Consider the following 21,962-nt stretch of genomic DNA (forward strand, 5'->3'; position numbering starts at 1 on the left):
ACAAAAATAGAAAAGTTCCCATTTCAAGCTGTCTCATGTACACTTTTCAAATCTAACATATTGTAATCACAAAACAGAAAATAAAATTATTTTTTCTACCTTTTGTTCTCTGATCAATATTCAAATCTTGTTGGTCCCAGGCTCTTGTTGTCTTGCTTGCCAGGGTCTCCTTTCTCCGTGCTAACCATCCGTCTGCCATCTCTGTTCTCCCCTTCCGTTTCCCTTCCCTCTCCCGGAGATCTGGCATCTTTCCTTTTTTTTGTCTCCATCCACAGATTCACCTTTTCTCAACTCCCCACCACCCCAGGATCCACCATCTCTCCCTTTCTGTTCCCAACTATCCTCCTATCCAGTATCTCTATCCCCCCTCCACACCATCCCCTGTTTCCAAGTTCTCTCCCTTTCTGTTCCTTCCCTCCCTAAATCCCATTATGCACCATCTCTCTCCCACTCCTCTGTTTTTAGACCCATTATTTCTAACCCCCAAAGTTTGGCATATGCACGTATCTTTGAACCCCCCCTTCCCTCTCTCCCTCTGTGTACTTTTACACCAGGACCCCCCTCCCCCGAAGGTCTGTCCCCCCTCAGAAGGGCTACACCCCACCCCTGAAGACCTGCACCCCCCGAAGGACTTTACCTCCCACCCGAAGGTCTGTCCCCCTCTGAACGCCTAAACCCCACCCCTGAAGGCCTGCACCCTCCCCGAAGGATTGTACCCCCCACCCGAAGGCCTGCACCCCCCCGAAGGCCTGTCCCCCCACTTGAAGGCCTGCCTGCCTGTCCCCCCCAAAGGCCTGCACCCCCTTGTAGGCCTGTCCCCCCCTTGAAGGCCTGCCTGCTTGTCCCCCCTTGAAGGCCTGTCCCCCCCCTTGAAGGCCTGCACCCCCCCTTGAAGGATGGCACCCCCCCAAAGGCCTGCACCCCCTTGAAGGCCTGTCCCACCCCCTTGTAGGCCTGTCCCCCCCTTGAAGGCCTGCCTGCCTGTCCCCCCCTTGAAGGCCTGCACCCCCTTGAAGGTCTGCACCCCCCCCTGAAGGCCTGCACCCCCCCGAAGGCCTGTCCCCCCACTTGAAGGCCTGCCTGCCTGTCCCCCCCTTGAAGGCCTGCACCCCCTTGAAGGTCGGCACCCCCCCTGAAGGCATGCACCCCCCCTGAAGGCCTGTCCCCCCTTGAAGGTCTGCCCCCCCCCCCCCCCGAAGACCTGCACCCCCCCTTGAAGGCCTGCCTGCCTGCCTGTCACCCCCCTCCCCCTGAAAGTCTGCCTGCCTGCCCGCCCGCCCCACCCTGAAGGCCTGATGCCCCGACCCACCCCGAAGGACCATTCGCCCCCCTGGCCTCCCCGCACTACCTATGAAGCAGCCGCAGCAAGATCGCGACGTCAGCTATCTTTGCGCTGCTTAGGAGCTGCTTCCTGCGCCGGGCTACCTTAAGCTACTGCCCCCCCCCACGCCCGAAGGACCGCTCGCCCCACTGACCTTCCAGCACACCTATGAAGCAGCCCGCAGCAGGATCAAGACGTCAGCAATCCCTCAGCTGCTTGGGCGCTGCTTCCTGCGCCGCGGTCCCGCCCCCTCCTCTGACGTCAGAGGAGGGACGGGACCGCGGCGCAGGAAGCAGCGCCCAAGCAGCTGAGGGATTGCTGACGTCTTGATCCTGCTGCGGGCTGCTTCATAGGTGTGCTGGAAGGTCAGTGGGGCGAGCGGTCCTTCGGGCGTGGGGGGGGACTGAGCGGCAAGGCCGGGAACACCCCCTCAGGGCTGGTACCCGGGGCGGCCCGCCCCCCCCCCCCCCCCCTAGGTACGCCACTGCACTAAGGTCCCCTTTTACTAAACCGCAATAGAGGTTTTTAACACAGGGAGCCTATGAGCGTCAAGAGCAGCACTGGGCATTCAGCGCAGCTCCCTGCGCTCTAAAAACTGCTATCGTGGTTTAGTAAAAAGGGAGGGGGGTATATTTGTCTATTTTTGTATGGTTGTTACTGAGGTGATAGCGCATAGAGTCATGTGCTTTGACCTCTTTGAAAAACCCTGGAATAGGAATGATAATTAACATTTTCTATGCGTACAGTGTGCGTTGTGTTTTTTTAAAATTTTATTGTTGGTAGATCATTTTGACTTGGTCATTTTAAAAGTAGCTCGCAAGCCCAAAAAGTGTGGGCACCCCTGGTCTATAAGCTGTAATTAACTAGGATCTTGCCCAGGTTGGCCACTGTTGGCAACAGGATACTGAGCTTGGAGAAGAGACAGCTGAAGTGGGATATGACAGAGGTCTACAAAATCATGAATGGAGTAGAACGAGTGAATGTGAATCAATTGTTTACGCGTTCAGAAAGTTCAAAGACTAGCCCTTCCTTTTACAAAACAGTAGCACGGTTTTCATCTCTGATACTTATAGAATTCTTATGAGCGTTAGAGCTGTTACCGCCGCAGCTAAAAACTGCACTATGGTTTTGTAAAAGGAGGGTAGGTGACAGTCCATGAAATTACATGATAATACTTTTAATCTGTGGGAGTGTGTGGCACAGTGGTTAGAGCTACAGCCTCAGGTTGTGGGTTCAAATCCCATGCTGCTCATTGTAACCCTGTGCAAGTCACTTAATTCCCCCATTGCCCCAGGTACATTAGATAGAATATGAGCCCACTGGGACAGATAGGGAAAAATGCTTGAGTAACTGAATGTAAGTAAGTGGTATATAAATACTAAAATGAATAGGAGAAAATATTTTTTCACTCAACAAATAGTTAAGCTCTGGAATTTGTTGCTGGAGGAAGTGATAATAGTAGTTATCGTATCTGGGTTTAATAAAGGTTTGGACAAGCTCATGGAGGAAAAGTCTATAGTTGACTATTAACATAGACACAGGGAATGCCACTGCTTATCCCTCAGGTTGGTAGCATGGGATGTTGCTACTCTTTGGGATTCTGTCAGGTACTTGTGATCTGGATTGGCCTCTTTTGCAAGCAGGATGCTCTGAAATTGAAGGGCCATCGGTCTGACTCAGTATGATTATTCTTATCCACTTGATGGACCTCTGATATGACCTATTATGGCAGTTCTCATATTCTTCTGTTCTGTCCTCTTACAATTTTTTCTTATCTTACCTCCTCTGTCCTCTTCCAGTCTTCACCTCTTTCTTTTTCTCTCCCCTTCTTAGGTCCATGGCTCTTTCTACCTCTTTTGGCTCCTCTCTAACTTATGCCCTCTAAGAATCTCTCTCAGCTTCTTCCCTTATCACAGCTTTTTTTTCGTATTAATAACTTTCATTAAGAGTTTACACAAACTCAAAAGTACAGGCTCACACTGGAACAGACTTTATATAACTAGCATAATAATTCACTAACAGATAGTACTCAACCCGAAACACAGAAAACCTCCTACCCCTCCCCTCATTACACCTTTTTAAGATAGGCATATTGTTCCCACTAAGCTAATATTTTAGGAACCTTCTCACTGCTTTTGATAACTCTTTGAGCCTCTTTCCTCATCCTCTCAAATTATGGCTCCATTCTCAGGCCCATAACCCCTGCTCTCACATATCCCCCCTCTCCCAGGTTAGAATCTGTTTCCATTGCTCCTGTCCCCTCTCCACTGTTGGCTAATTAGATCTCAGAGAGAAGCCCAAGCGGTTGCAACAGATCAGAAGCAGGAGCCTCCCTACATCTCTCTTAGACTTTCAACTACCAGCTAATAGGCTGCAAGAGAAGACGAGAGCAATAGAACAGGAGATACCATTTCTCCTGCAAGTGCGGTTCTCAGCTATCCAGCCTCCTTCTCCATGGCCCTGTAGCATCAAGGAACTCTCAGGCTCTCCCCAATTCTGTAGAAGTTTGCAGTCTGCTAGTTAGGGTGTAGGAAATAAAATTTAAAAACCTGGAGTCTCCTGTGCAGGATATTTGACAGACAGAATGTATATTTTTGTTTGATAGCAACACTTGGGTCCTGTACACAAGGAGAAAACGGAAATCTTGAAAACCTTGTCCAGCTATTACCTTTCCTTTGTGGATGTCATGGAGTTCCGGGTGAGTTCTTCTCATTAGCTCCTGCGTAGTTGTATCCTTCAATGGTCCCACTGCCAACAAAACTCTGGTTGATGACGTTTTGGGGGGCCATTTTCTATGTATACTTCCCATGGTCTTGTAGGCCACAATTTGCCCACACCTACTCTAGGGACTGAGATGGTTGTTAAAAAGGTCATTAAGTAAAATAAGGAGAAATCTCAGAAAACTGATAGCATGAATATCTCAAACATTAAGAACATTTTGATTTCTTTCCACTTTTCTTGTAGTGGCCAAGCTAAGGTTACCAGTTTTTGGTGTACGAAATTGGGACACTATTATATATCTCTTATTCTTTTGTAGCTAACATTTAATTTCAGTCTGTTTTTTTCTTTTTTTTCTGCCAGCATAAAGGATTTGCAAGATTTTTTTTTCTTCTTGATATGTTGAAATGCAGGGGTGCAAAAAAAAAAAATTAAAAAAAGGGAGGAGCTATTAACAGTAAAGCACTGGACTGCACATATGAGCAGAATAACATTCCAGTACATGTGTGTGTGCATAAAATTTGACTGCTGCTAGTGCAGACCTATATATGCATGCTTCCAGTGTGCTCTCCCATGTTTGTGCTCAATTTTACATGCATTTTGTCACATACTATTTGGTTACTGCATTGGGCACAATTTCTTTTATGTAGGTGTGTTAGTAAATTGTGTTGTTGTTTTCTACATGGATACTTTGGTGCAAAAAGGCAGTCTGATACTTTTCAACATCTTATGCAGTAGAAATTTCCAGTTTTCTGACTACTCTGGTCCAATGGAATAGTGTGTTACCACCACCTTCACCCAGCTTTTGAAAATTGGAACAGTCCATTATTTCCTGATTTTAATGCAGGGAAATTGTGTATTTATAGGAGGCTTTGTATTTATCAACTCTTGCTATGCTTTTGTATAAAAGTTTGTTGTGGCTCTGTTATGTTGGCTTCTTGCTTATTGTGGAAGCAAAATGAATGAATATACCGTATGTGAAATATCACTACCCGTGGCACAACCAGTAGAAGCACATCTCTGAGGTAGCTGGTGGAGATCCCCAACTCCGTCAGCTAAATGTTCCTGAAATCTCTCCTCCTGCATACATTTAAAGGATGATCTTCACCGACAGTGAGCAGCTTGACTGATACACACTGCTCACACCGGCCACACAGCCTTCCATCTGATCAACTTCCTGTTTCCGCAGAGGTGGAGTGCATCAAAAGGAAGGGTTTAGGGTCAGTGCAAGCAGCACTCTTGCTGCTCGCTGCCAGCGAAGGCAGCGGCAGCAGGAGAATGGGAATAGAGACAGGACTGGATCACCTCACCTGGGTGGGAGAGGAAAAGATAGGATCTCATGCCCACCCAATTGGGGTCCAGGTCCACCCAAAATTGGGTGTCTAGCTATGCCCCTGACACTACTTGCTTTTTTCTGAAGATACCCAACAGAAATAACCCATTGTTTTCTCCTACCTTCCTGTGCTGCTCTTTAATGCCCTGGAACATGTCATTCATTACTGTAGTCTATATACAGAATAAAAGAACATGGAATGCTCAGATAATCTGTCTTTCTTACTGGCTGAATGCTCTCTGTTACTTGCAGTTATGGTCTCACTTTAGAGCCTTTGCTCTTCCAGCAGTGTGCCAGCCCTTATGCTTTGCTGTACTTGTGAACTTGCCAGTCCAATCTGAAAGAAAAGCATTAATGTGGTTTATGTGCTGTTTTTTTGATAACTGTAGGACCATGTCTACGAGCTGCTGAATACAATTGATGCTTGTCAGTGCTACTTTGATATAGTAAGTATCTCCAAGGCATAAATCAGCTGACCCAGAAAGGGGCAGCAGAATACCTTTTTTGGTTGGTTGGAAGGGCAATCAAGCAAATCTCCAGCCTCACCCCCAAGTTCTGTAATTCCTGGGCCAATGGGCAGAATATTAACCAGCCCATGACCCCAGTGTCTGCTGCCTATGAACCCAGGCCATTCCTAACAGGCTAAACCAGACCTAGTGTTACCCATTTTTTCTATGGATTTGTAGCTCCAGTTACTCTCGGAAAAGCAGGAACTACAAGTTCATAAATGCAGTAGCAAAAGCTTAGCTCAGCATTTGTATTGTATTGTATTTATTGAATTTGATATACCGCTTGTACATGAGTATTAAACGGTTTCCAAAACTAATTCATTAGGCACATAGAACTACCCTTGACTTGAGTTAGATAGGCGACCAGTGGTGGCTGGTAAGGAGAAGCAGGGGCATAGGTCCCTCTGTGGCCTTTTCTCCCAGCAAGGATCCTCATTGCAAACTCATCCTTCACCACTTCAGAGTTTGTGGACAGAAGTTGTTCCCAGCTGAATTAGCTATACCAGGGTTTAGGTGATAAACATTTGCTGTGCAAGGTAGCAGTATTGCCAGCTTTTAGAGACATACACTAGACTAGAGAATGACACGGTGACAAAATTCATCACCGTTCCCGTCCCCGCGGATAACCGCGGGAAACCATCTTCATGTCATTCTTTAAGGAGAGAGGGAAGAATCAGAGTATGAATGGCCACAACCACTGACCCGCAAGCTTTGCTTTGAAGAATACTGGTGTAGAAGGATTGAAGTTGAGATAGACTCTACAGAATGAGAGTCTCTGTTATCCAGAGCAGATATTGTGATGTCATAATGCCTCATTCCACCAGTGCCTAAGAGCCAATCACATCAGTGATGTCACAATGGCTTCATTATCCTTGGCTCACATAAGAATCAGAGTATGAATGGCCACAACCACTGACCCGCAAGCTTTGCTTTGAAGAATGCTGGTGTAGAAGGACTGAGGTTGAAATAGACACTAGAAAATGACATGGGATTATTTCCCGCGGTTATCCGCGGGGATGGGAACGGTGATGAATTTTGTCACCGTGTCATTCTCTACACTAGACATACATGAAAAACCTCCAGATGTGTCAAATTGTAGCTTGCCTAGAATCACAGTACAAATAGAGGAGGAGGAATTGCATGGTTGAACATGAGCTTTGATCATCTCTCACTCTGAGTAGCAGATGTCAGCGCATGTGCAATGGTTTCCCATGTTATCTTTCAGTTTCCAAGATTAGGGGGGGGAGGCTCTCAGTGACCCATTATTTTGCATAGTCCTTATTGATATGTACTCCAGTTAAGAAAATATGCTTTTCAGCATGGCGGGAGCAGTACAGAATTGGTCTGTAGCAGTCATGCAGGGAGTACAAGTATAAGCCACTGAAGATTTATGGATTTATGGAAATGTTAAAAGATATGGAAACTGAATAATTAGTGAGGCTAGGTTTTGCTTACCTTATCCAGCTGCCACTGGTGGTAACCCTATTCAACACACATGCTAACTTACCAGCACTCTGAAAAGATAGCCTAAGAGTGAGATTCTCAGTCTCCACTCCAAAATGTATTTGAGTTAGTTAAAAACATAGGCGTTGCCATACTGGGACAGAGTGAAGATCCATCAAGCCCAGTATCCTATTGCTAACAGTGGCCAATCCAGGTCACAAGTACCTGGTAAGATTCCAAAAAAGGATAAAACAGATTTTATGGTGCATATCCTAAAAATAAGAAGTGAATTTTCCCAAGTCCCTCTTAAGGCTTATAGATTTTTCTTTTAGGAAATTATCCAAACTTATTTTAAGCCCTGCTATGCGAACTGCTTTTACCAGTTTCAGGAGAATGGACATAGAAAAGGGTCGGTTTTGAGCCAACCCTGAAACTTAGGAATGGCAGTGTAGGATGATGTAGATACATTGGTTCCATCCCCCATCTGCCACTCTCTGTGTAATCTTGAGACAACCACCATGCTTTCTTTCTGTCTAAGTAGACAGACTAACGAATGAATATCCACAGCAACATGCATGCCAATGGTGCCATGTGAACACAGTATAACATTACCTTTCATCATGCTTACAGAACATAAATTATGATTTCACTAAGAACTACTTGGACCTCATTGTGACCTACACCTCTGTCATCCTACTGTTGTCTCGCATTGAGGACCGGAAAGCTCTCATTGGGTTGTACAACTGTGCTCATGAGATGCTACAGGGAAACAGGTGAGGCCAGAGAACTTGCATCTTTTTTCCTGTTCTAGATGGATTATAAAGATTTTTGATAAGATACAGCAGGGGCACAGGGTGAAGGCCATAGGTGAACTTTTATATAATGAATTAATTTATCTTTATTTATCGCCTTTTTAAAGGAGTTCATTAAGGAGTTTTAAGGAGTTCAAAAATACATCATACATAAGCAATAGACCATTGCAATAGTAAAAATAACATTCAGATTACAATACAAAATATGGCATAATATATTACATTACAATGTCAACACAATGAGCAATAAAATATTTTAATAGGGGAATTGTTCATTACCTGCTGGGACATCGGAGAAGCCTCTGCTTGTTGCCCTGTGTCTCCCGCAGTAGCGGCAGGGCTCGGTGGTGGAATCGGGCAGGCACTGCAAGAGACGGACTCCTGACATCATTGGGTCCGTCTCTCTTGATTTTTTCAACTTTAAAACCCAGACTGCTGCCGCGGTTGAACCCGGGAGTTGTTCATTACCTGCTGGGACGTCGGAGGAGACTCTGCTTGTTGCCCTGTGTCTCCCGCAGCAGTGGCAGGGCTCGGTGGTGGAATCGGGCAGGCACTGCAAGAGACGGACCCCTGACGTCATTGGGTCCGTCTCTCTTGATTTTTTCAACTTTAAAACCCAGACTGCTGCCGTGGTTGCGGCCGCAGGGCGTGGCCGAAGGGGCAGGTCCCGCCCCTTGGGAGCCCCTTGGAGCAATGAGGAGCCGGGGAGCGAGAACTCAGGTTATATAAATTTTAATCCTTATGGGGAAAAGGAAAATCAAGCCTAAGAGCTCAACACCTGCTGTTTCTGGACCAATGGACAGGCATTTGACTTTTTCTGCAGAAAATCTACCACAACCTTTACTTGATATGAACTTTCTCATGTCGGGTGTATCGATGAGTCCCCTAGAAAGGACCCCCCCCCCTTCATCCAGTATCTAGTGATAGTGGGAAGATTACCCCTGCTATTTCTACTGAATATGTGGTTCCTTCTACACAATTAAGTAAATTAGTTTTCACTGACATACCTAAACCGCCTGAATTTTCAGGAGTTGTAGAGGATCAACCGCTAGCAGTGGAAAAACAAGATATTACCCTTAAAGACTTGTGGTTAGGTATATCTAGAGTTGAAGAGTTTCTCAGAGAATCAATGAAACAAACATTCACAATTTGTGTCTCAAAAGTTTGTGAATGTGGATTCCAATTTAAGTTGTTTGGATAAAAGATTAAGTGTGGTAGAAACTCAAAGTAATTCATTACAAGCTGTCTTAGTTTCTGCTGTTAAGGATTCTACAGTATTACATTCTAAACTTGAAATGTTGGAAAATATAAATAGAGTGAGGAATCTCCGCTTGGTTAATTTCCCAGTGACACATTTATTATCTCCTGAAATTCTGTTAAGGAAATTCTTCAAAGAAATACTGGGCTTACCCAATGCGGAGACTTTTCCAATCTGTAATCATTATTATATTCCGCAAAAGAAGATACAATCCGACCAGGATGTGGACCACCTGGTTACAAATGAAATAAATTTAACAGAATTTTTGGAAGATAGTTAAGATGTGATTCAGAGTAGGTCCACTATGGTAATAACATGCATGAGTGAGATAGACAAGATGTTAATTATGAAACTTTATTTTAAAAATAGGTTGACAAAGTTTTGTGGAGATTTGGTTAGGATTTTTCCTGATGTCTCAAGAGCTACGCAACTAAGAAGGAAAGAATTTTTAAAATTAAGAACAAGAGTTCTAGCTCTTGAGGCATCATTTTATCTAAAATTTCCGTGTAAATGTCTTGTTAAAGTACAAGACATTGAATATGTATTTTGGGATCCCATCCAGTTACAACAATTTCTAATGGCACGAGAAAAGAAATGAAGTTTGTTGGTTTAATGTTTCACTACTGAGAAAGCTGGAGGTTGTCAGTGTCCCAATAATAGGGAATGGTCAATATTCATATGAATCAGTACCAATTCTTAGTTTTCTTAGTATTTTATGTTAATTGATATAGATGTATGGCTCCCCAGTCTTGTGGGCTTGAAAAGGAATTTTTTGTGATATATGTATAATTAATGTAATCTTTGTGTAAGAATCCTTTTTCTTTGGTATCATTTGATATTAAAATTGTAAATTTGTATTAAAAAAAAATATATATATATATTTTAATAGATAGCATATGGTGTAAGCAAATAACTAGAAGAGATAGAGTAACTGAAGTTAGAAAATAAGGGACTAATTTGAAGAAAGTTGCACATGAAGCCAGACTTGAAAATGATCTCATCTAGGGTAGGAGTGGATAAACAGAAACAGAGAAACAAAGGTTAGTAATTTAATACAACACCAAATGGGTTCCCTTCAAAGCAGGTTAGATATAGGCAAGTCCTTTCCATAAAGACTCTAGAACCAGATAACTAATTATTTGCAGTAGGGTTCAATCAGGATTAGCTTGAATGAAATGGAATCAGCTGATCAAATTAAGCTCTGTGTGTTGGTACAATGTGTGTATGAGAGGAAAGTTGGTATTGCAGTTCTACCATAGGTATAATACAATAATAATAATTTATTTTTGTATACCGCTGTACCAAAAAAGATTCAAAGCGGTTCACAACAAAAAATGAATACATACAGTGTGACTAAAATAACATAAAATTAAACAGTCAAATAATTACTATGAATGTAAAATACATCAGTTGGGAAGCCTAAAAAAGTGAAATAGGAACACAATTAAGATGAAAACCTGTCAAACAAACGTGTCTTAAGTAATTTTCTAAAATCAGAGTAGGAAGAAGCCTCTATCATTAATATTCCAAGCCACGTATTCAGTTTAGCGGCCTGGAATGAAAACATTCTGTCAAATAATTTCTTATATTGACAGGATTTTATAGAGAGATAGTTGAAAAAAATTATCCTATGTGTACTCTTAGTGGAATGATTCAAGGAAAAATGATAGGTAAGATAGTCTGCTAGCATACCAAAAACTGCTTTAAAATGGGTAAAGGCATGAAGGGTTCGTGTCCCCCCAAATGCTCTGGATGCTAAAGCTGAATTTGCCCCTTCCCCTGATGTCAATAAGACTTACGTACTAGAGAATGACACTTTGAAAAAATTTTTCCCGTTCCTGCGGGAGCTCAATTTCCCCATCCCGTCCCCACAAGTTTTGTCACTGTCCCTGCCCCATTCCTGTAAGCTCTACCTTAACCGTACAACGGACACATGATTTTAAAGTGTTTGAGGCTTGTGCAGATAAGGACGGAGCTTGCAGGAATGGAGCAGGGAAGGGAAAATGATTTCCTGCGGGAACGGGGAAAAATTTGTCCCCGTGTCATTCTCTATTACATACCCCTCACACTGCTGCTGCCTGTACTCGTATTGTGCCTGTATGTGCATCTCTGAGGGACATTTGCCCCACCATAGCACATGCTGCTGTAGTATAGTGTGTGTATGACTTGTCTCTCAAACTTTTGTAGCTCTGGCACACTAAAAGGAGCAAATGTTTTTTTGCAGCACATTATAATTGAAATTATAAAATTGCAAAACCAACAAAAATTTACATTTGAGAGTTATTTATTTAAAGTTCTATAAGCTGTGTATGGGTAATTGTTACAACGGTGAAACTAAAGTAGATGGAATAGAATTGTTAATCAACGCGATGGATGTGCTTGTTTGTGAGTGCAAATTAACTGAAACGAGGCTTGATAATTGACAAGCAAACACACATTTCATCATCCACCATCTGCAGTCGTTCTCTTTTTTTAAAATTTCTGTCAGAGCTGAAAATCCAAGTTAGCATAGATAAGAGGATCCAAATGGCAACAAAGCCTTGATTGCTTTGTTGCTTATGTTAGGATGACTACTGCATAAAAAATATTTGCTGTTAGTTTTCAAGGACCAATCTTATCAAAGAATGATGCTTGGCTTGGCGGTTGTATCCTTACGCACACAGACGCTCATAACAGTGTCAGCCTCTTGCTTACGTGACAAATATGTCATCCATTCTAGTGTATACTTATGAAGGGAATTTTTAAAAATAAAATAAAATTCTGTAAATCTCTCATGGCACACCCGGAATCTCTTCGGAGCACACCACTGTGCTGTGGCACACAGTTTGAGAGACACTGGTATATGAGGAAACTTGCACTGCTTATGACTGTGCACTACTTGTTCTATATAGTGTGGTTGTGTGGGTGTGAAGAAAGTGTGACCAAAGATTTCTGTTCTTATTTAAATCTCTCTCTTTCATTTTAGTGATTCCAGTTTTCCACGATTGGGACAGATGGTGCTAGAATACGAGAATCCTCTGAAAAAACTAAGTGAAGAATTTGGGCCACACACCAAGGTGCGATACTTTTTTGTATGTGGCAGAGCTGGTGTTACTGGGAGTAGGTGAGGATCATACTGTAAACAGGGTATTAGCTTTGAAACCTGCTATGATAAAGCTTCACAACATCTGGAACCAGCTGGGATCAGAAAGAGCTGCTGCCTCAGCAAGTGGCCACTCGGTTCTCACAGGTAGAATCCGGTGCTAACATTTTCTTAATATTTATGCACCCCCTCCCCCCCCTCCACACACACACATTATGCCTGTACTGGCCCATAAGGAAAGAAACCTGACAAGAATGAGAAGGAACAATAAGCAAATAAAGCTTGTTGCACTTTTCTGGGTCTTTCTGCATCTAATCAGGTAGAAGATGTTTCAGTCATCATGCTGTGGCTTTCTTCAAGGTATGCTGTGAGGTCTGCACTTTGTCTTTATATAGTAGGTCCTCAAACCCAATTGGTTGGGGCTTGAGGTGAATGAGGCAGGAAAGTCCATTGGTCACCAATTTGAGTTTTGGCAAGACCCAGAAAAATGCAACGAGCATGATGCCAGTTGCGGAAACCCTGAGAGAACATAAGCATATAAACATTGCCATGCTGGGACAGACCAAAAGTCTGTCAAGCCTAGTATCCTGTTTCCAATAGTGACCAATTACCTGGCAAGATCCCAAAAATAGTAAAACAGAGTTTATGATGCAGATTTTTCCAAGTCCATTTCAATAATGGCTTATGAATTTTCCTTTTAGGAACTTGTCCAGACATTTTTAAATCCTAGTATGCTAATTGCTTTTACCACATTCACTGACAATTATACACTGAAGGGCAAATTCTATAAGAAGCGCCCAAAAGTTAGGCGCCGATGTAGGCACCGTTCAGTGCGATTCAAGTAAAATTGGGTGCTGTTTAGTGAATCGCACTGAGCGGCACCTATTTGGGCAGCTGTTTTGGAGGCGCCCAGTAAATAGGCCAGCTCTAGGCACAACTAAAAGTTAGGCGCCCTTGCGAGCGCTTAAGAGCGGTGATTTTGTAAGAAGGCGCCTAACACGTAGTCACACCGGTGCTTAACTTGCATAGCACCTATTTTTTTGAAGGCCGTTTAAATTTTTAGAGGCGCCTTGTTACAGAATCGCATTTTCTTGATAGGCGCCTATGTTTCAATCAGTGCTGATTAAAAAGCTTAATTGAGCATGTTATTTAATTTAGATAGGCGCCTAACTAGTTGGGCGCCTCTGAAATAGGTGCCTAACTTAAGGCGCTGGTTACAGAATTTGGGTCTGAGTGAAGAAAGAGTACAAGTTCCCAAGTTTATTTATAATTTGATATACCGACCATCAACATGTATCTGGCCAGTTTACAATGTTAAAACATTTAGGTAATAAAATATAAAATTAGTCTAAATAATGGTATTTATTCATAAAAAGTCAAGAAATGGCTTATGGACTTCTGTTTTAGGAAATTATCCAAACTTTTTTAAAACCCTGCTAAGCTAGCTGCTTTCACCACCTTTTCTTGCAACAAATTCCAGAGTTTAATTACATGTTGAGTGAAGAAAAATTTTCTCTGGTTTGTTTTAAATTTACTACTTAGTAGAGAATGACACGGTGGCGGTTTACCCGCGGCCACCGCGTTTAGCCGCGGGTAACCCACCAAAACGGGGAACGAAAACTAGCAGTCGCTGCGGGGACGGGGACAAGGCCATTCACCGCCCCGTGGAGCGGTGAATGGTCTTGTCCCCGCAGTGAGGCATGAAGGATCGCGCGGTCCCCGCAGCCCACACCCGCCTGCCCAATCGATCCTAGTGATTAGCCAGCTCTCTCCCTTCTCCTCACCTTAGTTTGTAGGTTTTCTTTTTCGGCGACCCGCACGCTATCAAAGAGCCGCGCACCCGCTGCTGCTCAGTTTCGATCTTCTGCTCTGACGCAACCGGAAACAGGAAGTTGCAGCAGAGCAGAAGATTGAACACTGAGCAGCCGCGCGTGCGCGGCTCTTTGGGAAAGCGTGCAGGTGGCCGAAAAAGAAAACCTACAAACTAAGGCGAGGAGAAGGGAGAGAGCTGGCTAAACACTAAGATCGATTAGGCAGGCGGGTGGGGGCTGCGGGGACCGTGCGATTTCCCGTGTTCCCGTCTCAAACTGGAAGGAGGGAGTGAAAGGGAAAAGGATTCTGGGCCAAGGGGATGAAGATGAAAAGAAAAACCCACAGCAGGAAAGAAAGGGAAGGACAGGCAGGTGAGCCAGATGCTAGAAGCAGGGGGGGTGAGGAAGAAAGAGGGAAAAAAGCTAGATGTGGTTGAAAAGAAGAGACACACTGGTAAGGAAGAGGAAGATAGGGGAAATCTGGACACAGGAAGGTAACAGAAAGAGGGGAAATTATGTGCATTGGGCTTAGGGACAGAGACATAAAGGGGACATGCCATGGGGATGGTATATGGACACAGGGGGGGGGGGGCAATGGCAGATACATAGGGGAGATATTAGAAATGGGGAAAATAGGAGCACAGAAGCGAGATGGTTTGTGGGTATGGGACAGGGACCGAGCTTGCACAAATTACATTGTAACGTGCCATGAAAATAAGAGGGAGGAAGGTAGATAGATAGGCCACGCGAGAGGAGCTGAAGGGTGGTACAAAGGAACAGATGGTAAAGGAGGGAGGGAAGGGTGGTGGTGGAAAGGAATAGGACAGACATTGAAGGAGGGTGGAGAGGAACAGACCCTGAAGGGAAATGTGGAAGACAGAATGGGAAGAAGACAGATGCCAGACTATGGGGGAGCGGAGGGAAGAAGATGGGTGTTAGACCAATTGGGGTGGGGGGGGTGAAGGGAGAGGCACAGTAACAGCAAATGGAAGACACAGAGAGAAGACACACAGTGGATGGAAGGAATTGAATGAGAAGATGTGGAAAGCAGAAACCAGACAACAAAGGTAGAAAAAAAATTCTATTTATTTATTTTTTGCTTTAGGATAAAATAGTATATTAGTTGTGTTGATAAAAATTTATAAACAAAGCCCTGTCAGCTGAACATCTCTTTCTCTAGTTCATCAGCAGGAACTTTGATTTATAAGAAAGGAATAAGCTAAATATTACAGTACTAAGGCTTATATGGATGCAGCGGGGACGGTGATGGGGCGGTGAATGGGATGGCAGTGGCGGTGACGGGGCGGTGACGGTGACGGGGCGGTGAAGGGAACGGCGGTGACAGGGCGGTGCAGAGGATGGTGGGCCGGGGACGGGGCTGTGACGGGGACAGATTTTTTCCCCGTGTCATTCTCTACTACTTAGTAGCTTCATCGCATGCCCCCTAGTCTTAGTATTTTTTTGAAAGAATAAACAAGTGTTTCAAATATACTTGTTCCACTCCACTCAATATTTTATAGACTTCTATCATATCTCTTTTGAGCTATCTCTTCTCCAGGCTGAAAAGCCCTAACTGCTTTGGCCTTTCCTCACAGAGAAGTCAGCCTTTTATCATTTTCATTGCTCACCTCTGTACCTTTTCTAATTCTATATATCTTTTTTGAGATGCAGCAACCAGAATTGCACCATGGAGCACTACAAGGGCATTATAACATTCTCATCTTTGTTTTCCATTCCTTTCCTGATGATCCTTAACATTCTATTTGCTTTCTTAGCCCATCCCAATTCCTGCAGCTACTGGACCATACAACTTGTGCTATCTTACTCTCCTGCTATGGCTTTACTTGAATTAACCAATCCAACTATCAGCATTCCCACAAAGCAGCCACCATTATGATCACCTTGGAATACATTCTCAGAGCTGTTGCAAACCTGAATGGAAGTGCGCAAAACTGGGAATGCTGACTCAACAGTGCGAACCAAAGAGAACGCTGATGCTCCTCCTGAATGGGAATCTGGAAGACTCTCCTTGCTAAACCACCACTATGATGGATCCTAGGGTTTTCATCCAGAAGCTTGAGCATGGCAGGCACAACAGTCTTCAGATGCACAAGACACTCTGATTGCTGATGTTTTTCACCAAGAAAAACAAGGAAACTCCACAAAACTGACTGTGGCATGATGAACAAACTCAAGTGTACCTTCATGAAGAATCACGAGCATGCACTGATCTAATCTAATACAAGATTTCTGAATTGCTCTAATACCATCTAGTTCAAGGTGATTTACATAAAAAAGAAGCCTTAATAATTCTATGAGAAAATATAATTTCCTGGATAAAAAGATGCCCTTATAATTCTTTAACTGAAAGTACTAACTTTACCATCTTTCTTATAAAAGAGGGAGGTGCAGTGATTAGAGGATAGAGCTACAGCCTGAGCACCCTGAAGTTGTGGGTTCAAACCCTACACTGCTTCTTGTGACCCTGGGCAAGTCACTTAATCCTCCACTGTCCCAGGTACATTAGATAGACTGTGAGCCCACCAGGACAGATAGGGGAAAATGCTTGAAGTTCCTCTATATAAATCACTTTTAGTGTGGTTGTAAAACTACAGAAAGGCAGTATACAAGTCCCAATCCCTATCCCTTACCCCTAAAAATGTTTCCAACATTTTATGAAATTTCCAGTAACTAACTTCTGTTCTTATTTGAATCTATCTCTGGTAAAAGCATATGTTACAAGGCTTTTTGGTTTATTGCCATCTTACTTGGTTTCCTATTTGAAATTTTTCTATTCAGCAAAACATACCAGAAATTCAGGTATTTTTGCCTTTCCTGCCCCGAGGTCCTGCCGTTATAAAACTTTTTTTGACAGGACATTGGAGTACCAGGCTGGGAAGTTTAATTCCGGTTACATCCATTGATCGCTCAAACTTATTCTTATACTACATTTAGGAAAGTTTTAAAAACATATTTATTTGATAAATTAGATTGATGTTTTCAATTGTGATGGGTTCAATCATTAGTTGATAGATTTTTAGAAGAATCTGCTGTAGGCCATTTTTTAAATATATTATGTTTCTCTTCATTAGATTTTTATAATATTTTAAATTGAATAATAGTCTCTGTTGCATTTGATTGCTTATGATGTATTGGTTTTTATTATGAAATTGTATCTCTTTCACTGAATTGTTCAGTTTTATTCCTTGTTGTGAACCGCCCAGAACTGTTGATAGGGCGGTATATAAGAAAATAAATTATTATTATTATTAATTGTTCTCCTGCTGATGGCACTGGAGGCAGGTCCCCAAAACTTCATTTTGAAGTTCAGGCCAATCTAGAAACAACTGGCTCTGCCTCCTATCCTCCTCCTATGGCCCCTTTCAAAATATCTGTTCTGCTGAGTTCCATTTGCTCTCCTTAAGCAATAGTACCTAGCCTCTCTAAAGCAACCTCTAAGCTGGGGTAAGCAATTAAGGTCCTCGTCTCAAAATGCCCAGTTCTCTTCCTCTAGAGCAGGGGTAGGCAATTCCAGTCCTTGAGAGCCACAGGCAGGTCAGGTTTTCAGGATATCCACAATGAATATGTATGAGATGGATTTGCATGCATTGCCTCCTTGAGATGCAAATCTATCTCATGCATATTTATTGTGAATATCCTGAAAACCTGACCAGCCTGTGGCTCTCAAGGACTGGAATTGCCTACCCCTGCTCTAGAGGAAGAGAACTGGGCATTTTGAGATAACTCTCTGGAAGTCTAGGCACCTTAAACTCAACCAAATCTTGGCTAACTTTTCCAGATCTTCTCTGAACAACAAATTTCCCTCTATAAGAAAGCTTACTGAGCTGAGCTTCAAAGCTATGTCTGCTTCAAGCTCTCAACTTACAGCACAGTGAGTCTTCTTTCTTTTTTCTGTCTGTATGCTCTAAGTCTCCCTAGGAAGACAATCCAGAGCCCCCCTCTGAGAAAGTAGGGAAGGGGTGCCAAGGCACAGGCAGCCCATGCCCTCTAGAGGTAACTGCCTATGATAGGGGAGGAAAAAGACCTAAACCCTGGGTGTAGCACCTTTGGCAGAGGAACAACTAGCCAGTCCCAACTTTCTTCACTATTGCATTATAATCTCCTAGATTTAATCCAGTTTTAAACATTGCTCTTTTAAAACACCTATCATTTGCTGGAAACTGAGAAATAATGGTTGGCCATGGGCTACACAGAATACTTCCAGGATGGTGTTTGAAGCCAGTAGTTCTCAGTTTCCATTTGCTGGTACTTATACTCACATGTGGACTGGGCTGGAGGGACTAAAGGAAAGAAAATTAGCAAGTAAGATCTAATTTCTCCATATACCCCAAAGCAGCATGGTTATTTGTCTATGATTCTGCCCACTGAAATCAGCCCCACAAGTCCAATAATATACCAAGATGCTTGACTGAAATCCAATATTATAAGAAATTGTTTCTAAGGTGCTCTTCACTTTCCCCTTCCCGATTTAATGAATTCATTGAACAATTTTTAGAGACCTCAGAACCACCACTCCTCCGTCCCACTAAGGTGTTTCAACGGGGAGATTCAAGTGGTGAAATCCTCACCGGTCTGCTTAATTTTAATATTATACCTCTCTTATCATTTTTTATGGTCACTTATCTCAGTAATGGTGAGCTATGCGTTTCTCAAGGTAGACTAGCGGTGAGACCCGACATGTTTCACAACAGTTTCGTCAGGGGTCTACCCACCACAGCAGCCGTCCATCTCTTATCCTTCGTTGTTTATAAGAACAGAACTGTTATAAGAATGAAACTGTTGTGAAACATGTCGGGTCTCACCGCTAGTCTACATTGAGAAACGCATAGCTCACCATTACCGAGATAAATGACCATAAAAAATGATAAGAGAGGTATAATATTAAAATTAAGCAGACCGGTGAGGATTTCACCACTTGAATCTCCCCGTTGAAACACCTTGGTGGGACGGAGGAGTGGTGGTTCTGAGGTCTCTAAAAATTGTTCAATGAATTCATTAAATCGGGAAGGGGAAAGTGAAGAGCACCTTAGAAACAATTTCTTATAATATTGTATTGATTTTTCTAAGGAAGTATTTTGCCAATTATTAAAGTCTGACTGAAATTCAAGACATGCTTAAAGTATCCTTCCTGGAACTGAGAAAGTTTGTAGCTCTGCATTAAGCCCCTGCATCCAGGTCCATTGTCTAACTTAATGTTCTAGGTGCCTAACTCCTATTTATCATTTAGATCCCTTTGGAAATTTCCCTCCTTACTATTTTTGAGAGGGCTTTTGACTAGTCACCTGGGCAGGCCAACTCTTCCCATCTTTTTGCCATTTTGTTTCCCTCTCATCACAGGTGGTCACAAATGCCCTTCTGTCTCTGTACTTTCTGTATTGTCGAAGGAACCATTCTGCAGAGCAATGGCGCGGTGCCCAGTTACTAAGCCTCCTCAGCAACCCTGCCACTATGATCAGTCCTTCCTTCTCTGATACGGTAAGTCTGGTCATCTGTACCCTTCTTGATGCTGTTACATACAGATATTGCACAATAAACTAGTATAAGACAATAATTATTTTATTAGACTAACTTAATAGTTTTCCAGAGATATCCTCCCATATATTGGGTCAGTGAGAAAACAGCACTGTTACATTGGATTTGAATAGTAGAGTCAGATAAGGCCTAGGTTGCCTGCATATATTGTGACCAGGCAGACAAGAAGCATGGCAAGGTCCCAGCTAAGCCCGGAGGAAAAGTTAATAGGAAAACCCGGATGGGATTGTATAAAGATGTTAAGATAAATAGGGATGATTTTCAGGTTAACCACCAGGGGGAGCCTGAAATCTCCAAGGATCTCCTGGATGAGCAGTATCTAGGTCACCACAGGAGGAGCCCAAGAGCCCCAGGCAGGTCTGCTGACTTGTGTAGAATAGGGCATGCCCCTAGAGTACAAAAACCAGCAGCTGAGAGCAAACAGACAGGCAGGCTAGGGAGAAGGTTCAAACCTTTCCTCCCTGAGAGTCTCCTCGGGCCAAGCAAGGGTGATACAGCCTCACCTATGGAGGTGCAGGAAGCCGGAGAAATGCTAGGAGGAAGCCTTTTCTGATTCTGATCTCCCCATGGAACGGGACAACCTGCCTGAGGAAATAAGTTCTGGTGAAGAAGCCATGGAGGTTGGTCTTTCCACCAGCTGCAAGTCCCAACTGGATTGAAACAGTGAGTGTGTTTTCAGCTTGCTTTGTTTGAGAAAGACTGTTTGTTGAAGCTGAACCTTTTTGGGATTTTGCTTTTCTTTTTTTTATTACTGTTTTGCATTTTTGCTGTGAAGCTGATAGTGTCTGATTTGGGAGAGATTTGCTATTACCTGGGAGGGCATTTTGAGGCTATAGTTAGCTAAGATAGAAAGCAAACCTGAGGCACTCTCCTTTTCCTGGCAGTGAAATGCAAGGCTGCCAGAGGCTTCACTTTGAAGCACTGAGAATAGGGTATCCAGTGCCTTAAACCCTATTGGTTTGTTTTTTTTTGATGAACTGAATATCCTGCTTAGGAGCAGGCTGATTTAAATTCTGAGGTGAGCACAAACCTCAGAGGTGTGAAATAAGGAAAACACTTTGGACTTTATATCTGAACTGTTTATTGTTCTTACTTTTTGAGTTTGGACTGTTTGAAGTTTGATGGCCTTCTTTCCTGTTCTGTGGAACTCATAATTATCCTGATTTTTGTGTTTTGGAAAGAATAAATCTGAGACATTTTGATTTATTACCTTTTTGGAACATTGTGATTTTTGTTTTCTAATTGGTGTCAGTTCAGGCCTGCAGAGTGACTCCAGGCTGGGTCACACGCCATTGCTATTTGTGATTGTAACCACTAGAGGTGCTGTGGAGTCCCGGGCGGACCACAGTGGTGGTCACAATGTCAATACTGCTCAATAAGGAATGATGACTCACAGAATTAAGGGGAAGGATGAAGCTTTCTAGACTCTATGGGGCTCATAATCGAAAGAGAAAAATGTCCAAAAACCGGCCTAAGTCAGCACTTGGATGAACATTGTCAAAATACGTTCAAGTGCCGATAATGAAAACGGGTTTTGGATGTATTTCTAAACGACCTAGGCCTTCATAGTGCCGCTGAACGACCATAGCTAAACGGGGCGTTTCAGGAGGAGTGTGGAGGGCGGGAGTTGGGCGGGACGTGGGCCAGCTTAGACTTAGTCATACAACATGTATAACCAAAAGTTATACAGCCCAGCATAGACGAAACTTGGATGTTGTGACTTAGACCATTTAAAACATGGTCTAAGTCACAAAAAAACCACCTAAAGTCACCAGATAAGCACTGCAAACACATAATACAGACCCCCCCACACACTACCCCAGTGATCACCGGCTTCCCCCAACTCTATAAAAATCATAATCACCCAACCCTATAAAAATCATAATCAAAAATGCAGCTTCCAGACCATCATCACCTGGTAGCCTGACATAGGAAAGCCTAGTCGTTCAGCACAGAGGCGGCTTAAGCCGTCTTGGGGGTGGGTTAGGGACTCATGGAGAGGAGGACCCATGCCCATAAGCCCCTGTAATCACTGCATTGATACTGAAACGTGCACTCCCCTATACACCCCCAAAACTCTTTTGTTCTGCAGCCATAAGGGCTATTGGGGTGGTAGATGGGT

The 21,962-nt window shown here is 43.3% G+C and overlaps 1 protein-coding gene across 2 annotated transcripts in view; it reads left to right on the forward strand.

The window, feature by feature from the left end:
• The window catches only part of NCKAP1L (NCK associated protein 1 like), a 265,246-nt gene that overhangs the window by 74,616 nt on the left and 168,668 nt on the right, over positions 1-21,962 (forward strand). For both annotated transcript variants that reach the window (XM_033938673.1, XM_033938674.1), the window contains 5 exons: positions 3,927-4,019; positions 5,762-5,818; positions 7,955-8,097; positions 12,360-12,450; positions 19,646-19,783. In XM_033938673.1, the coding sequence (XP_033794564.1) occupies positions 3,927-4,019; positions 5,762-5,818; positions 7,955-8,097; positions 12,360-12,450; positions 19,646-19,783 (522 nt within the window). The remainder of the gene's footprint in view (positions 1-3,926; positions 4,020-5,761; positions 5,819-7,954; positions 8,098-12,359; positions 12,451-19,645; positions 19,784-21,962) is intronic.

This window comes from Geotrypetes seraphini, chromosome 3, assembly GCF_902459505.1.
Source record: "Geotrypetes seraphini chromosome 3, aGeoSer1.1, whole genome shotgun sequence".
NCBI classification, from domain to species: Eukaryota; Metazoa; Chordata; class Amphibia; order Gymnophiona; family Dermophiidae; genus Geotrypetes; species Geotrypetes seraphini.